Below are 18723 nucleotides of genomic sequence, written 5' to 3'. Positions count from 1 at the left end.
ATCGGCGTGTCCAATGGGAGATGATCTCATATGTAAACATATGAGATCATCTCTCAGCGCCGCTCTCCCTCCTCACACAGAGTGTGAGAGGGGAGAGATGAACGGCTGCAGCGGCAGCCGTTCTGCTTTGCTTTTTGATAAAAAAAAAAAAAGTGCCATCCTCCCCCAGCAGTGCCATCCATCCTCCCCCAGCAGTGCCATCCTCCCCCAGTGCTACCTGCACCCAGTGCCACGTATAAGTGCCATCTGTCATCAGTGCCACGTGTCATCAGTGCCACGTATCAGTGCCATCTGTCATCAGTGCCATTTGTCATCAGTGCCACCTGTCAGTGTCACGTGCCATCTGTTGTCAGTGTCACGTGTCATCAATGCCACGTATCAGTGCCATCTGTCATCAGTGTCACGCGTCATCGGTGCCATGTATTAGTGCCATCTGTCATCGGTGGCACGTGTCATCAGTGCCACGTATAAGTGCCACGTGTCATCAGTGCCACATTAGTGCCATCTGTCATCAGTGCCACATATTAGTGCCATCTGTCATCAGTGCCACGTGTCATCAGTGCCACGTATAAGTGTCATAATTGCCACGTATAAGTGCCATCTGTCATCAGTGCCACGTGTCATCAGTGCCACATTAGTGCCATCTGTCATCAGTGCCACATATTAGTGCCATCTGTCATCAGTGCCACGTGTCATCAGTGCCACGTATAAGTGTCATAATTGCCACGTATCAGTGCCATCTGTCATCAGTGTCACGTGTCATCAGTGCCACGTATAAGTGTCATAATTGCCACGTATCAGTGCCATCTGTCATCAGTGTCACGTGTCATTGTCCTGGTGCTTCAAAAGTGTAATAAATAGTCAACAAGTTAGATGTGTAATTTATGTTCCTAGAACACATGATGGCACTACCTGCACGTTGGGCCTCTCTGTGGCCAGGCTGTGAAAAAGTCCCACACATGTGGTATTGTAATACTCAGAAGGAGTAGCAGGGGGTGTTTTTTGGGGGTGTCATTTGTGGTATACACATGCCATGTGAGAGAAATAACCTATTACAATGACAATGATGTGGAGAAAAAAAATTAAAAATCTTAATTTTGCAAAGAATTGTGGGAAAAAAATGACAACATCAAAAAGCTCACTATGCCTCTTACTAAATACCTTGGAATGTCTACTTTCCAAAAAGGGGTCATTTGGGGGGTATTTGTACTTTCCTGACTTGTTCGGGTCACAAGAAGCGAGATAGGCCACCAGTACATCAGATGTGATCAATTTTGTGCGATTCGCACCACAGCTTGTAGACTCTCTAACTTTCACAAAGACCAAATAATATCCACTAATTTGGGTTATTTTTACCAAAGATATGTAGCAGTATAAATTGTGGCCAAAATTTATGAAGAAAAATTAATAATTTTGCATAATTCTGTCACAGAAACAAAGAAATATGTTTTTTTTTTTTAAATGTCGGTCTTTTTTCATTTATAGCGCAAAAAATAAAAACCCCAGAGGTGATCAAATGCCACCAAAAGAAAGCTCTATTTGTGGGAAAAAAAGGACAAAAAAAAATCATTTGGGTACAGTGTTGCATGACTGAGTAATTGTCATTCAAAGTGTGAGAGCACCGAAAGCTGAAAATTGGTCTGGGCAGGAAGGGTGTGTAAGTGCCCAGTAAGCAAGTGGTTAATTACAGCTGGGAGTTTTATTTTTTGCTAAACAAAAAAAGATGCAAAATAAAAAATAAATAAAAAATCATGTTTAATAGTTTGTTATAAAATTTTGCAAACAGGTCATTTTTCTCCTTCATTGAAGTGCGCTAATGAGGCGGCACTGGTGGGCACTGATGGGCTGCACTGATGGGCTGCACTGATGGGCTGCACTGATGGGCTGCACTGATGGGCTGCACTGATGGGCTGCACTGATGGGCTGCACTGATGGGCTGCACTGGTGGGATGCACTGATGGGATGCACTGATGGGATGCACTGATGGGATGCACTGATGGGATGCACTGATGGGATGCACTGATGGGCACTGATGGGATGCACTGGTGGGCACTGATGGGCACGGATGGGTGACACTAAGGGGCACTGATGGGTACCACTGATAGATGGGACTGATGGGCACTGATGGGTACCACTGATAGATGGGACTGATGGGCACTGATGGGTGGCAATGATAGGCGGCACTGATGGGCGGCACTGATGGGCACTGGTAGATGACACTGATGGGCACGAATATGTGGCACTGGGGTGCAGCACCGTTGAGGCAGATTGTGGGCACTGATGGGTGGCACTGTGGGCACTGATGGGTGGCACTGTGGGCACTGATGGGGCACTTTATTACTGAGGTGGCACTGACAGGGGGCAGGTGGGCACTGGTAAGCTGGTCCCGATTACGGCCGTCGGTGATCGGCTTTTTTTTTTTTCTCCTCGGGCTGTCAGCGCGAGGAGGAAAAATGGCCGATTACCGGCTCCGTTGTATCACATGATCAGCTGTCATTGGCTGACAGCTGATCACGTGGTAAGGGGTCGGGATCGACCCCTTGCTTCTATCTGTGATCAGGCGAGTCTCATAGACTCGCTGATCACAGGGCGCGCAGGCCACTTGTGCACGGGACAACGTCAATAGACGTAGTCCCGGCAAAGGAAGTCCACGCTGTAGCCGTCATTTGGCTATAGCGCGGATCCCTAGTGGTTAAAATGTATCTTGCACATAAATTCCCTCTCCCAGTACAAATATCGTGCTGTCCCCCCCAAATTTACTCTCCAATACAAATCTCCCCTCTTGGCACATATCCCCAACCCCACCTCTCCCAAAAAAAACTTTTAATAAAACTTTTCCCCACCCTAGCCCCCCCCTCCCCAGCCCAGATCCTACCTCAGATCCTACCTATCCTACCTACCCTTACTAGTTTTCACAGAGAGCCAATGAAGAGCGATGTTGTCTGCTGCAGTTACGGAGAATTTTGCCATTAGGGACCAGGGGGAATCCTGCAGGAGGTGTAGGGCACATGCCTTGAATGCCCAGTTCTACTGACACCACTGGCTGTCAGATCAGGACTTTGTAGGGTTTGCTTACCCTCCCCCTACCCAGATTTCCTGCAGGAACAGGAGCAGTCCCTAGGGAGAAGATAGAAAGGAGCAGTTAAGCAAATCCTGCAAAATCCCAGTCTGACATCATTCCTGTGTTGACGTCTATCCAGGGAACATATCTATACACCACTGTTAAAATATCATTCAGTTCCAATAAAAACATTAATGTAACACAACATAGTCCAGCAAGGCTTTATTTATGTGTTCAAAAAATACAATACATTCGTTTTTCAGATTTGTTTCACAGCTCGATTATCTTTCCACCCTATTATGTACCACTTGTTTCTTCTATTATTTTTCAGACCAGGTAATCTGCAAATGAATTAAATAACAGTGCAGTAGATGTTAAATATTGTCAAACACCTTTAAAGTCCCATGTATGGTGGATTTTTTTGTTATTTTATAAATTTAAGGAAGGTTTTGCCAATTTGGGCAGCTCTGGAAATATAAAATGCATGTGTCTTTGTGCCATGTCCTTTTTGGCCAATTTGATGCAATGGGAACTGCTGGATCCTTTTCTTCCTGTTGCACAGCAGTTGAGAAAAGATGTTCATTGAAGGGAAGGCATAAATCAATCTGAATTAAACCCATCCCCTCTATAGGACTGGAATCCATTGTCGCCACCATCCAGGGTGCTTGATAAAAAGAGTTTTCATATTTCTAGGTCAGGATTGGAGGTCCACCATGCCAAGCAGAGCTTGGTTTGGCTGGTCTGGATTTGGCTGTTCTATTTTGTTATTGTTTTTGAAGAGGACTGTGTGAAACACAGGAACCCTCATGTTGAAGCAAACTGAGAGATGCCATTCGGATCTAAAGGTCCCTGTGTGGGGTTTTAAAGAAGCAATTTTCTCCTGAGGAAAGAAAATTCTTGCTTGGGAAGTGTCCAAGATTAGCCCAAAGTACTCCTGATGGTGTGATGGCTGAAGGACAGAATTGGAAAGTTGATTATCCAGCCAAAGGTTTTAAGAAAGGAGATGAGTTGTCTTCTGGATTTTGTCAACCAAGTCTGTAGATGAGGAATCTTTTAAGAGTAGATCATCCAGGTACTTTTTGACATGAATGCCCTGGGTTCACAGAAAAGCCAGAAGCTGGGCAAGCACTTTTTTGCTAACACTTGAGGTGCAGAAGAGAGCCCTGAATGGGAATACCACAAATTAGACATGGTCTCCCACAGCAAAACTCAAAAAGTGTTGATGTGCTGTAAAAATGGGAAGATAGGCATCTTGTAAATCTGTTGATGCCAGAAATTCCCCTTGTCTGAAAGAACCAATTACATATCTTGCTGGTTGTGTGGGTACACAAAGATATATACGTTTGGAGACATTTGTTTACAGATTTTAAGTCCAATTTTGAGCAGAAGCCTTATTTTGGTTTTAGGACTGGGAATAGGTTTGAATAGAAAACCTTGAAACAGGAACAATTGAAATTTTGCAGGAAGCTCTATTTTGTATTGAAATGACAGACTGTGCTCAGAGTTCCAGGACATGTCGAATCTATACTGGCGCAAGTGCCAACAGACCACCTCCCTCTCTAGTGTGGGGGCACCACTTTTTTGTGAAGAGGGCTTTTGGGCAGACTTGATGGATTTAGGAGTTTAGGGCTTGCGATGAAAAATTAAGCCTTGGTTTTCGAGGTTAACGCCTAGGGTGAGCGAAAAGATCCCTTTTTCTGATTGGAGGTAGAAGCAGTATGAGTAGGAGATTTACACTTATTTTTGTAGTGTAGAAGCATAATCGACATAGCAGCTTCCAGATGCCAATCAACCAAATTCTTTAAAAAAAAAATCAAAATGGGAGCAATAACTGAAAAAGCAGGATGCACTACCAGAATAGCCCCTTTCTTCCTCAATTCCTTTTCTATGTGATAAACTAAATGCAGTGCAGGAAATATGTATGGAACACATATTTATTACACTACATTCTGGTGAGAACGGGCCCTCAGAACTATCCCTTATGTGAAACATTAGAATTACATATTGCACTAAAATGGATATGTATAATATTGCACATCCTTTTGCACCAAAAACCTATCGGGTTTCTTCAAATATGAATACACCACAAAGTAAGATATTACTTGTTACAATGGTTTACACATTAACCACTTAAGCCCCGGACCAATTTGCAGCCAAAGAACCAGGCCCCTTTTTGCGATTTGGCACTGCGTCGCTTTAACTGACAATTGGTGTCCTTTTTTTCCCCACAAATAGAGCTTTCTTTGGGTGGTATTTGATCACCTCTGCGATTTTTATTTTTTGCGCTATAAACAAAAATAGAGCGACAATTTGGAAAAAAATTAAATTTTTTTTGCTATAATAATTATCCCCAAAAATTATATAAAAAAAAACTTTTTTTTTCCTCAGTTTAGGCCTATACGTATTATTCTACATATTTTTGGTAAAAAAAAAATCGCAATTGGGGATTATTGATTGGTTTGCGCAAAAGTTATAGTGTTTACAAAATAGGGGATAGTTTATAGCATTTTTATTAATATTTTTTTTTTTTACTAGTAATGGCGGCGATCAGCGATTTCTAATGTGACTGCGACATTATGGCGGACACATCACACATTTTTGACACATTTTTGGGACCATTGTCATTTATACAGCAATCAATGCTATTTAAATGCATTGATTCCTGTGTAAATGGCACTGGCAGTGAAGGAGTTAACCACTAGGGGGCAGTGTAGTGTTATGTATGACGTTATGTGTTTTTTTTTTTTTTTATTGTATTGTGGCGTAGCCTGGCATGTGACGTCACTGATTGTCATTCCCTATAAAAGGGAAGAGACGATCGGTGACAGCCACACAGGGAAGCACAGGGAGAGGTTTGTTTACACAGACCTCTCCTCGTTCTTCAGCTCTGTGACGCGATCGCGGGACACCATCGGCGATCAGGTCTGCTGGTCCCACGGCCATGGTCACGGAGCACAGGACCAGGTCGGGAGCACGCCAACCGCGGCTGGCTCCCGACCCACGGCTGTGTACTTAAAGAATCACATACCGGTACGTGATTGTGCCCAGCCGTGCCATTCTGCCGACGTATATCGGCATGAGGCGGTCCTTAAGTGGTTAAAGTAAAGAGTTTGTTGATCTCTGCAATCTTTTCTTCAAGATGAGACGAGTCAATGCAAAATAATGTATATTCAAATTAATGTTATTTCTCGGAAATGATGAGCTTTTACTGTTATGTTTTTGCTAGGGAGAAAATCTGAAGGATTAAAACGATACGATTCCACAGGAGTCCTCACTGGATCAGAGGAGTCAAACCGCGCTCAGCATCCTGGAAGGTACTTAACTTTATTTTTCAGGAAAGACTAAATATGGTAGCTCCATTATCAGGGTTAAATGGTTCTAAAGTTTAAACCTTTTTTTACCTTAATGAATTTCCTGCATATGACTGGTTAGTTTCTAGTTGGTTCTATATTACCAAAATTCAATTTGTTTTTATAATGTTACATAATGTTACATGTAAAATCTCACCCCTGTCCTGCCCCAACCTATCCACTTTCATCTACAACAGCTCACTGTCTTCCTCCCTAGACAATCTTGCCCCCCTCACTAAACGCAGAATTAGGCCCCGACTGCTACAACCCTGGCAAACAGATGACACCAGAAGTCTCAGAAAACGTAGCGGTGGCCTTAAGCGTCTGTGGCATAAGACTAAGTTCCAGGAAGACTTCATAAACTATAAATATGCCCTCTTAAAATACTATTTCTGCCTTCACATTGCCAAACAGACCTACTTTATCACACTCATTAACACCTCATCCAGTCCATGTCAACTCTTCTCTACCTTCAACACTCTACTGCCTCCACCCACCAACTCACTCACAGCCCAGGAGATCGCCAATCCCTTCAAAACTAAGATTGATACAATTCATGAGGAGATCTCCAATGTGCAAAAACCTCCCCCATGTCTACAGATACAATCATTACTTCCCTTATTCACCCTGCTACTATTAATGAAGTTGCTAAACTTTTATCTAACGCTCAGCTAACCATCTGCCTCCTGTATCCTGCTCCCTCGCAAATGCTATGCTCACCCTCTGACTCAATGCTAAACTCTCTAACTCACATTTTTAACCTCTCCTGTGGCATCTTCCCAAACTCTCTTAAAACATGCGCCCCATACTTAAAAAGCCCTCACTGGACCCCACCAATCTTAACAACCTACATCCCATCTCCTTACTCACGTTCTCCTCCAAACTTCTTGAAAAAGTGGTCTACAACTGATTAAGTGACCATCTGACCATGAATAAACTTCTTGATCCCCTTCAGTCCGGATTTCGCCCTCAACTCTCCACAGAAACTGCTCTCTTTAAACTTTAAAATGACCTAACGGCTAAAACCAGTGGGCACTATTCTGTACTACTTCTCCTGGATCTCTCTGCTGCCTTTGACACATTGGACCACCCCCTCCTCCTCAATAAACTTCACTCCTTCAGTCTCCGTGACAGTACTCTTTGCTGGTTCTCATCCTACCTTTCCCACCGCTCCTTCAGTGTCACTCTCCTCTTCCTTTCTCCGTTGGTGTCCCCCAAGGTTCTGTTCTTGGACCTCTCCTTTTCTCAATCTATACGACCTTCCTGGGTCAGTTGATTGCCTTCCACGGCTTTAAATATCATCTCTACACTGATGACACCCAAATCTATCTCTCCACCCCCAGCTCTCTCCATCTGTCTCCTCGTGCATTATCAACATACTAGCAGACATATCAGCCTGGATGTCACATGACTTCCTCAAACTCAACCTATCCAAAACCGAACTTGTGATATTTCCTCCCTCAGGTGCCGTTTTCTCTAATTTCTCTGTCAATATCAATGGCACAACTATCAACTTGTCCCCCACGCCAAGGTCCTAGGTGTAATCCTGGACTAACCTTTCGGCCCCACATCCTATCGCTATCCAAAATTTTCCACCTCAACCGCCGCAACACCTCCAAGATACGCACCTTCCTAACCAATGTCACCACAAAGCTTCTAATCTATTCCCTGGTCATCTCTCGCCTTGACTACTGCAACTCCATCCTCTATGGCTTACCTCTAAATAGGCTCTCTCCACTTCAGTCCATCATGAATGCTGCTGCCAGGCTCATCCACCTCACAAACCACTCATTGTCTGCTATACCCCTCTGCCAATCCCTTCACTGGCTGCCACTCAGTCACAGAATTAAATTCAAGATACTAACTATATCTTACAAAGCCATACACAACCTGGCCCCCAGCTACATCTCTAACCTAGTCTCAAAATACCAACCTAATCGTTCTCTTCGCTCCTCCCAAGACCTCCTGCTTTCAAACTCCCTTGTCACCTCATCCCATGCTCACCTTCAGGACTTCTCCAGAGCCTCTCCCATCCTCTGAAATGCTCTACCCCAATCTGTCCAATTTTTCTCCGACTTTTTCAGACGATCAGACGATCCCTGAAAACTCAACAAATCAGATGTTTCTACAACTGTTATACATCATGCTTTTCTTTTCACGGCCCTGGTTCTCCATCCTTTGCCATTTCCTTGCCTTGGTCATTTTCCCTTCTCAACCGATTTACTCTTGGGGAACCCTTAAAACATGTTCAGTTCTTGGGGAAACTCTGAAATAATTTTCTGATCTCAAGCTCATGGTGAGTTAATGCATTGCTTTTCGTGGCAACACTAACAGTGCGCTTTGGTTTTCAGTGAGAACATTTACAGTATATTGGTGCTCAACAGCAGCAACAGTACATCAGTGCTTAACCGCAACAATGACAGTACAGTGGTACTCAACAGAAGCACTAACAGTATATTGGTGCTCAGTGGCAACACAGAAGAGTACATTGGTATATTTTAATGCAGTAAGAATGGAATGCGAGTCCTTACTAGCATACCAACCTCTAATAATGTTAAGCTCTAATTTTCAGTTCTTTACATGCCATTTCCCAGATAGAGGTTATGGCCTTCTTAGAACTTTGGAATATTGTTTTAAATGAAGCTGTTTGCTTCTCTTATACTAAAATAAATTTTGGCAAGGATTTTTTGTTTTTCTTGGTATTTTGTAAAAAGCAGTTCCCACCTGCTCTTCTAGCCATCGCATACTTACATGTAAGAAATGGTCCGTCCTTCCCATTCCACACTCTTTCACAATGGTAATGTCAGGTGCCAGAACCCCCCAAAAAATGTACCATTGGGAAAATCTGCCCAGTGGTATTCAGTCACTGCAACTAAATGCACACTTTGGCAGACACAAATCCCTGACAGCTTGCAGTGGGGAATTTTTAAAATCATTCTTGGGCAATTATGAATTTGCTGCAATGATGGTGAATGGTATAATTCCTGGGTACCTCTCTGTACTCTAGTCAAGAAACCCTAGACCCGTGATGGTGAACCTTGGCACCCCAGATGTTTTGGAACTACGGTTCTCATGATACTCAACTACACTGCAGAGTGCATGAGCATCATGGGAAATGTAATTCCCAAACATCTGGGGCACCAAGGTTCGTCATCACTGCCCTAGACTGTCCTAGAGTGTCACTCTAGCTTTCTTTTATATCCATAAGGGTAATTAACCCCATGCATAATCACCAACCAAGAGGACCAGGTCCTTTTATTTTGTTAACAGTACAGTTGTTGGCAAGGCCGTCTTTAATATTGACTGGACCCTGGGCAAACATGTGGCGTTGATGGGATCAGTGGCAGTAGTGGTGGATGGGATTAGTTAGAAGGCAGTACACTGTGACAAATTCTGAATCATGTAGAGCAAAGCTGGAAATCTTTGGCAAGTCTATAGTGAGGGATTCTACCAATGTAATGGGGAATTTACTATGACCACCAATGCGAGGGGGGATTTACACTGACCATCAATGTGAAGGGGAATTTGCCCTGACCACCATGTAACGGGGGGGGGGGGGGGGATTTTATGCCGTTCACGAATAGAAAAAAGGGATTTCTACACTGACACCAATGTAATAAGAGCATGTACACCAACCACCAGTGTAAGGGGGAATATTCAGGGAGCTGTGGCATGTTCTTTTGAAGAAGGGTTCCACCTCCAATTTGCTTACCTTTTGTAGAATAAGCTGATGTTGGGCTTAATGACTATAGTTGTAGGCAGGACTTTCAAGCATGACCCTTTACCTCCCCAGTAGGCAGCATTTAGCAGAAGTGATGGTCGATATGACCTCGGGACATGTCACTGCTGCGGTCCACGACTATTTACATATTAATGCTGTCGCTATTTACATGTAAACACAAGGTCTGCAGGTGAGTCATCTGTACAGGGCAATAGGGCAGAGCTGGGCAGAAGCAACAGAACTTTACACTGAAATATCGGGACACGGCACAGAACTAAAACTTCGAGATAAAGGAATTTAAACTGGCATAGTTGGCAAGTATGAGGCAGCTGCTTAGGTCTCCACAACAATGATGGGGCCCAGGGCAGCCGCCCCTTTGCCCTGCCTTAAAAACGGTCCTGGCTGTTGGTATAAAAAGATTTCTTTGTCTTTGTCTCGCCTCTTCCCTTTAGACTACATTCACACTGGTGATTTAGGCCAGTGCAAATTGTATCTACTGAAATCTTCAGCTTCTTGCTGCAGCTGTGAGTGGCTAAGTGCGACCGATGGCCCCGCTTACTATATCTACAGCTATTTGTGGCTCTCTGATTGCTGCTGGATGCACCTAGCCGATCGATGGCTTTTGAATTGATAAACTGGAATATATATATATATATATATATATATATATATATATATATATATATATATATATATATATATATATATATATGGAGATAGATAGATAGTAATGGTAAAAAATATAGACAACTTAAAAAGATCATAAAACATTTTTTCTAGATGTTTAAATTATTTTCTACATGAGGTCCTGTATTCTTAGATAAAAAGGCTGATTTACTGAAGAAGTTGAGAACCTTTACACAATAAATTGTATACATATTTACTCTAATTATCCAATCACATAAAAAGCACATTTCTGTTCACTTTTAATACTCATTTATGAGCAGAGGAAATAAGTAAACAGAAACTTGCTTTTCATATGATTGGATCATTTAAAGTGGTTCTAAAGGCTCTATGCATTAAGGTAAAAAAAAAAAAAAAATCTTCAGGGTGCAGCTTCTCCCTCAGCCCCCCCCCCCCCTTTATACTTACCTGAGCCCCATTTTGATGTAGTAATGTGCACAAGAGCAGCGGCTCTCCCGGGTCTCTCTCGCCTCACTGGTCAGTGAGCCAATGAGAAGAGTGTGAGGGTGGGGCAGAGCCATGCTCTGTGTGAATGGACACACAGACCGTGGCTTGTGAGTGAGCCTGCTCGAGTGCCCCCATAGCAAGAGGCTTGCTATTGGGGACAATTCAGCAAGGGAAAGGAACCAGGAACGTTAGCGAGGAGCCAAAAAAAAAAAGAGGAGGAGGAGGATTGGGGAGGCTATGTGCAACACAACTGCAAAAGCAGGTAAGTAGAACATATTTTTTATTTTATTCTTTCCTTTATAATCACTTTAATTGAATGTTCACACAATTTAAGTGTCTAAAGATTCTCAACTCACTTAACCTTCAAGTGTACGAGATTTATCAAATATTTTATATATATATATATATATATATATATATATATATATATATATATATATACTATCTGTATGGCTGAACTCGCATCGCACAGAGATCGGATGTGATTTGCACTGCAGTGTGGTGCGAATCACATCCGGTTCTCGTAGCCGCAGCAGTGTGAACCCAGCCTAAAGGCTGTTTACTTTTATTACAATGCCTGAGTGATTGCTGGGGAAGAGGAGACTGACTGATGGGATCACTGTCCCAGGCTTTACCTCCCAAGTCTAGACATAGTAATTTTTTGGTGGTAAAATGTGCTGTTTTTTTGGGGGGGGGGGGGGGGGGGCGGGGGCGGAATGATGATGTTACTGCATAGTGTGAATTTATATTATGCAGGTTTGAAAAAATAAAGCTTTTACAACATCGGTCAAGATGTTTTAATTTAAAACAAAATACAAATATGAAAAGCTAAGGCTTCTTTCACGCGGACAGGTCCGCCTGTCAGTTTTTTAGGCGGACCTGAATGGACGCTCCATAGACCTCTATGTAGCGGTGACATGTCCGCTGACATCCAACTCGCTCCGATCCGAAAAAGTGTGATGGAGGAATAACCTACTTTTCCATCCATCATCGGATCAGGTGATGACGGACTCTACGGTCCGTTGTCATCCGATCCCTCATAGGGGAGAGCGGCGCTCTGACAGGTCCGTCCCTGCACAATGTGCAGAGACGGAACTGTCATCTGCCTGCCCAGCGGGTATCGACGGACCGATCCCCCACTGAGTAGAGCGGGCTCCGTACATGGACACGTCCATGTGAAGGAGCCCTTACATGCTATATTATGAGGTCCGTGTTGAGGAATAACGAAATGATATAGTATATTTAAGCAAAATCAAGATTTTCAAATCAGATTCTAAACAGAAACCATAAGACTCGCTATGATCTCCTTTTTGTCTTCCTGATGACAATATACCCTGGTGGACACAGACATTTCCAATTGTGGTGTATAAAATATGGCTAAAAATAAAATATACTTTGAAATCTATACAAATCTAAAATTAAGGATGATTTGCATCCTTAACTGTACTTTATAGAGGGGAAATACATTATCAGTAGAAGGTGGTTGTACATAGGGACACCATCATTAACATGGATTATTTATTTTTGCTTGTATTGGTGGTGTAAGTAAACTGCTGCTAAAAAAAAACTTTTTTTTTTTTTTTTTTTTTTATATTGTAGCCAGTATGACAACCCATCTGACAGGGCCCAGATCAATCAAGAAATGCGGAAACGACAAGAAGAAGACATGATTCAATTACAAGCCAGAATGGCTTTAAAACAATCTCGGCTGAACTTGTATTTAGGTGATATGCCTGGAGCATCTATGCTGGACGTCAGTAGAGATCCTCTACGAGAAATCGCCATGGAGACGGCCATGACACAGAGGAAACTGAGGGTATTTTTTATTGTTTTCAAATTCTTTATTTTAGCAAAAAAGCATCTAGGCATGCTCCAACAGTAATATCATGCAGTAGAAGGGGACAAAGTGGAAGAATATCACAACAATCTATAATAGATATGACTATGCACAAGGGGTATAAAACACAAATCATGCCATCACGGAGAGGTTTAAATAAAGAGCGCCCCTTCACACTGGGCAGGGGGCCTTGAAAAGGTAATATTACCCTAAGTATAAACTGGTGGTGACATGGATCCCCTGGATAAAAGGCACAATTTAGACATTGAATACAGTAGAAAACATCCTCATGCTGCTGGTATTTTTATTCTTTCTTTACTTTTGTAGTAAAACCTTAAGCGCTTCAATATATACATGAATCCTTTCTACCTCTAGTTTACCATAAATAGTAAACTGAGTAGTCTTTCAACAGCAAAAATAAGAGGATATTATGCCTCTTACAGGTGTCTTGTTCATTTTCCTTTTGAATTGAACGGAGCTTTTGTTTCATCACCTATTTACCCGTTTCAATACAGCAAACTTTATAATGGTAATGTTTTTTTATTATATGCTCGAATTTAAAGTTAAGGTTTTCCTCCAGTAAATTTCATATTACATATGGTCTTTGTGTTGCATGAAAGAATAATGACTTTAATACAGTTAATGTAGGTACTGAGTAGAGGTTTGGTTCCCCCGGTTTGGTTCGCGCCAGAACTCTCGAACACTGCAAACATTCGGACCCGAACGGCGAACCACATTGAAGTCTATGGGACCCAAACTTGAAAAAGTCCCCATTTTAAAGGCTTATATGCAAGTTATTGGCCATAAAAAGGATATGGGGGCCTGGCTACTGCCCCGGGAGACATGTACCAATGCAAAAAAGATTGTTTTTAAAAGAGCAGTGATTTTATTAATGCTTAAAGTGAAAAAATAAATAAATTGGTCTTTGGGTGTTGGTGGTGCCTTCACCCTGTAACCTCCCAGAGGTACTCTTGATGAAAACAAGAATTGGCCTTTCTATAAAAAAAATAATTTTACATCACTATCAAACCGTTCTGAAAGCAATTGTGCTTTGGGTGTTGGTGCCTTCACACGGTAACCATATAGAGGTACTTTTGATGAAAGCAAGAATTGGCCTTGTTGTAAAATATTGAAATTTGATGCAGGACCAGGACTGATTCATTTTGACAAATGTCAGCCGGTCGACGGTGTCTGTGGACAGATGTGCTCTTTTATCTGTCAGAAAACCTCCGGGCACTGAATGCCATTTGAAAAGCACACTGGATGCAGGGCAGCCTGGAAGCTCATTTGCATACTGGGCACGTTCTGGCCAGTGGTCTATTCTCATAACCCGGAAACTCAGTGGATTGTTTACTGGAAAGCTCTCAATGTCCATTTTCGAACATAGATGATCTTCCGCCATATGATGCAGACACTGCCAGTGGGATCTTGAAGCTGAAAGCCCTGGGCGCTGAGGACTAAAACATTTTGAAATGCCCCCTTTTACACTGCGTCTCCTTTGACCATCCAAAGCCTCAAAACTAGCTTTTCCACGAGACTGCAACCTACCAGAGTCTGGAAAGCATTACATAAACTCCCTTTAAAGTGTCCTCAAGATATTTCATCCTGTGCTCCCTCTGCGAGGGCAGGATGACTTCCGAGACTTTCCTCTTGTAATGGTGGTCAAGGAGGGTTGCCAACCAATAATGAGCCTTCTCCTTGATGCCACAAATTCTTGGGTCCTTTTGCAGGCTTTGAAGAATAAGGAAGCCCATGCATTTCAGGTTTGCGGAGGCATTAGAAGCAGAGTCCTTGGGATCACTGAGAATTACAATATCTGAAACTGCCTCCTCCCAGCCATGTTCTTCTCCCAAGGTTTCTGGGGACTAAAAACTATCCCTCAAGGTTTGACATATGTCTTCCTCTGTTTCAATGCTTCCAAAGCTGCCAGAATCCTCCTCCATCTACTCTTGTGTGTTCTACAGCGTTGCAAGAATGATGTCTGCATAAATCAGGCCTTAAGAGGAAAGGAAGTCCTCCTCTTTCTCCCACTAGATCTAGACTGCCCTATCCATAATACCATGCAGAGTATGCTACAGCAGTAACAAAAGAGGCACTGTGTCACTGATGCATGCATTATCACAGCTTTGTCGCCTCCTCAAATGGTAACAGTACAGTGCATGCATCTTTATGAGAAGCCCTTTCTGTGGGGCAAAAGGGCCAAGCTGCCATGGGCCTGTCTTTGTGCTATACTCACACAGGTACTCATTGGCGGCCCTCTGCTGTATGTGCAGCCACTGCAGAATTGCCAAAGTTGCGTTCCACCTGGTGGGCATGTCACAAATCAGACGGTTTCCTGCTGAATTTCAGTAAACCAAACACTGTCTTTGTTTGACTGCCTGAAATGGCTACAGACTCTTCAGGCATGCCTTAGAAATTCTTGCAACCCTGGGTACCTGTTTAAGAAATGCAGCACCACCAAATTGAAGATATGTGCCAGGCATGGCATATGTGTCAACTTTTCCTGTCGAAGGGTGAACAGAAGGTTAGTGCCATTATCGCACACTACCATACCTGGCTCAAGCTTCCGTGGCGTGAACCACCTCTGGGCCTGTCCCTGCAGAGCTGAAAGAATCTCTGCTCCAGTGTGGCTCCTGTCCCCTAGGCAGACCAGCTCAAGCACTGCATGGCATCTTTTAGCCTGACTCATTGAACGGCCCCTTCAACGCTTAGGGGATGGATACTGGTGGTTCATAGGACAAGGGGGCGCACCGACCTTGTGCATTACCAAAGATAAAGTTTATTCATAAAATAACAAGAAATATAATATCACAAAGGAGCTTAAAATAAGTTGTGATGTCATGCCCTTTGTAAGGGAGGTGGTGGCATGGTGGACAGCTCCATGTGTGTAGGGGGAGTGGTTGAGGATTGTATGGGCGATGGGATGGTGATAGCAGCATGCTGTCTGCATCATGTGATGGATGCATATGGTAAGTGGAGCCTACTTGTGTAGGTGTGGCAAGCTCTGGTGGGCGTATACTCATGTGCCTGTGGGTACACTAGAGGAGGTCAAGCCATCATCGCTATGGCTCTGAAGAAGAGGGTTCGCCCTCGTAATGTGTAAGTAACGCCGGAGTATTGATCAGCCTTATTTTAAGCTTGTTCGTGAGTATATTTCTTGTTTTATGAATAAAACTTGAATAAACCCCCCCCCCCCCGTTTTTTTTTTTTTTATGTTTCATTTGTAAAGGTTACGCATTATCCTGAGGCGGGCCTGCAACATTCCACTGATTTTGCTAAAGGGATTGGCTGCGCCACATACTTAGCTGACCGGGCACCCGGGCGCAGGAGATTGCTTGTTGTTTGGTATATAGGACAATCCAGCACAGGAGGGCATGGAGAAGGAGGTGGCGCTGAGAGATTTTGCATCATCACCACCAGCTTTATGGAGAGGTGGAGGCAAAACAGTTGCCCAGTGTGTTGTGAACAAAATATATTGTCTCTGACCATGCTTGCTGGACCAAATGTCCGCAAGCATGGTCAATGACACCTTCCACATAATGGTATAGAGCTGGAATGACCTTACATGCAAAGAAATGGCAACTGGGAACCTGCCATTGTGGTACAGCACATTCTGCAAATTTACGGAAGGGGCAGAATCCACCAAACAGAAAGGAAGGAGTTGTAAAGCAAGCAATTTGGACAAGTTGGAATTTAAATGCTGGGCATGTGGGTGGCAGGGAATGTATTTATTTTATTTTTTTAGCTGGGAAAGAGAAATTTGCCTGCTATACTCTACAGCTGGTGGTGTGCTGTTGGCAGATGTGTTGTAAGGACCTGTGACACCCTTTCTATACTATTATCCCGATCAGTGGGGTCATGAGGGATATAGTGAGGGATAGACATGAAAGGTGAGGAGGAGAAGATTTAAGTGGCTTTCAGGTGCTCTTGCCAACGGGCTGAGTCATGGGAGATTAAATGCCTTGTCACGCATGTGGTACCCAAGTAGCTGGTGTTTTTGCCACACTTGATCTGCTTGCGGCAGAGCTTGCAAATTGCAACAGTGCAATCGGCTGCACATGTGCTAAAGACCCACACAGCTGAGCTGTGGGAAGTTGGCCGGGAGATGACCGCTTCACGATCTGATGGATGTTCTCCCCTCTCTGTAGGCTCATGTTACTCCCTTCCTCTACCTCAGAATCAAGTAATGTCTGTGCGTCCTCAAGATGCAAGTGGCTGACATTTTTGATGTGTTTTTATAAGTTTTTTGATAGATCTTATACCCAAACCTCTGCCAGAGATGCACTAAAAATGCATGTGTTTTTACATGCGGTTTACATTTCCATTGAAGTCTGTGGAGCAAAACAACATGCTTTGCTGCACCTTTTCAAAAAACACAGTGCTCTGTGGTGCATTGATGTGAATAGGCACTATAGAGAATGTGATTTCCATTGTGGCGCATGCCAGTACGACTCCAAATGCAGGAGAAAACACTCTAATGTAAGCGGGCAGTAAGTCGTACTTTTCTGTACAGTTTGTGTGCACTTTATAGCTGGACCAAAGATTTTTCAGCTTGAAAGGAAAACTCCTTTAAATAGTTAATCAAGGAAGATCTTCGATGACGTGACCTGTACTTTTACTGCCAAGCAATTTTTGGGTTGTCTGTCCAGAAAAAGTTTAAGCAATTCTGCATTTAAGGGGCATAAGGGTGCTTGGCGTTCACATTTTGTACAAAATTGACTGCAATGGCAAAAATGTTTTCCAAATATTATTCTTTTTCGATTACTATGTTCAGAAAACATATGCTTGTAAACCTTAAAATGTGTTTCTTTTCCTTTTATAGAACTTTTTTGGGCCAGAATTTGTAAAAATGACAGTTGAACCCTACATTTCTTTGGATCTCCCACCATCAATTTTGGTAAGAGTGACGGACTTAAATTTTGTAAATGAAAAATGGTTGTAAATCCTTATATATGCCCACGTGAGGAAACTAGCTGCAGATAATACACAGAGATGAAGTAAATCCTCCTACATTAAGGGGTTGTAAAAAAAAAAAAAAAAACCCTCCTTTAAAAAAAAAAAAAAAAAGAAACATGCCTATACATACCTGCTCTGTGCAATCATTTTGCACAGAGCAGCCCCGGTCCTCTTATTCTGGGGTGCCAGCATTACAAGTGTACAGCATTACAAGTGCCGCCTCCTCATCTGGTGCCCCTACAGAAATCTTTTCCGGGGGGCACCCGTGTGGGCTTACTCCCGAGTCCTGCTGCTGCGTCCATTGACATAGGCAGCAGGACTCATCCCGGTTCCTGTGTCACTGGATTTAATTGACAGCAGCGGGAGCCAATTGCTTCTGCTGCTATCAATCTGTCCAATGAGGATGGAGACATTCAGCTCATGCACATCGCTGAATCTGATCGGGCTTAGGTAAGAAAAAGAGGTGGCCTTGGGAGGAGATGCAGCACAGAAGGTTTTTCACCTTAATGCATAGAATGCATTAAGGTGTAAACCTTGAGGCTTTACAACCACTTTAAGTTGCACCTGTTTTTCTGCAGTCTTCAATTCTCTACATCCTTTCAAAGTCCAGAATTTTTAAAGCGTGTCAGAAGTTACTGCAGAGCTCAGTGAGGAAAGCTCTGAGAGC

At 43.1% G+C, this 18723-nt stretch overlaps 1 protein-coding gene across 14 annotated transcripts in view; it reads left to right on the top strand.

Moving 5' to 3' along the window:
• The window catches only part of PTPN13 (protein tyrosine phosphatase non-receptor type 13), a 413328-nt gene that overhangs the window by 220968 nt on the left and 173637 nt on the right, over window positions 1-18723 (top strand). For all 14 annotated transcript variants that reach the window (XM_077476384.1, XM_077476379.1, XM_077476376.1 and 11 more), the window contains 3 exons: window positions 6288-6375; window positions 12863-13079; window positions 17923-17997. In XM_077476384.1, coding sequence (XP_077332510.1) covers window positions 6288-6375; window positions 12863-13079; window positions 17923-17997 — 380 coding nt within the window. The remainder of the gene's footprint in view (window positions 1-6287; window positions 6376-12862; window positions 13080-17922; window positions 17998-18723) is intronic.

Source organism: Lithobates pipiens, unplaced genomic scaffold (genome assembly GCF_037356315.1).
Source record: "Lithobates pipiens isolate NorthernLeopardFrog02 unplaced genomic scaffold, aLitPip1_a1.2 Scaffold_13, whole genome shotgun sequence".
Classification (NCBI taxonomy): domain Eukaryota; kingdom Metazoa; phylum Chordata; class Amphibia; order Anura; family Ranidae; genus Lithobates; species Lithobates pipiens.
Note: the sequence above shows the minus strand (reverse complement) of the source record. Positions and strands in the feature narration are given on the sequence as shown.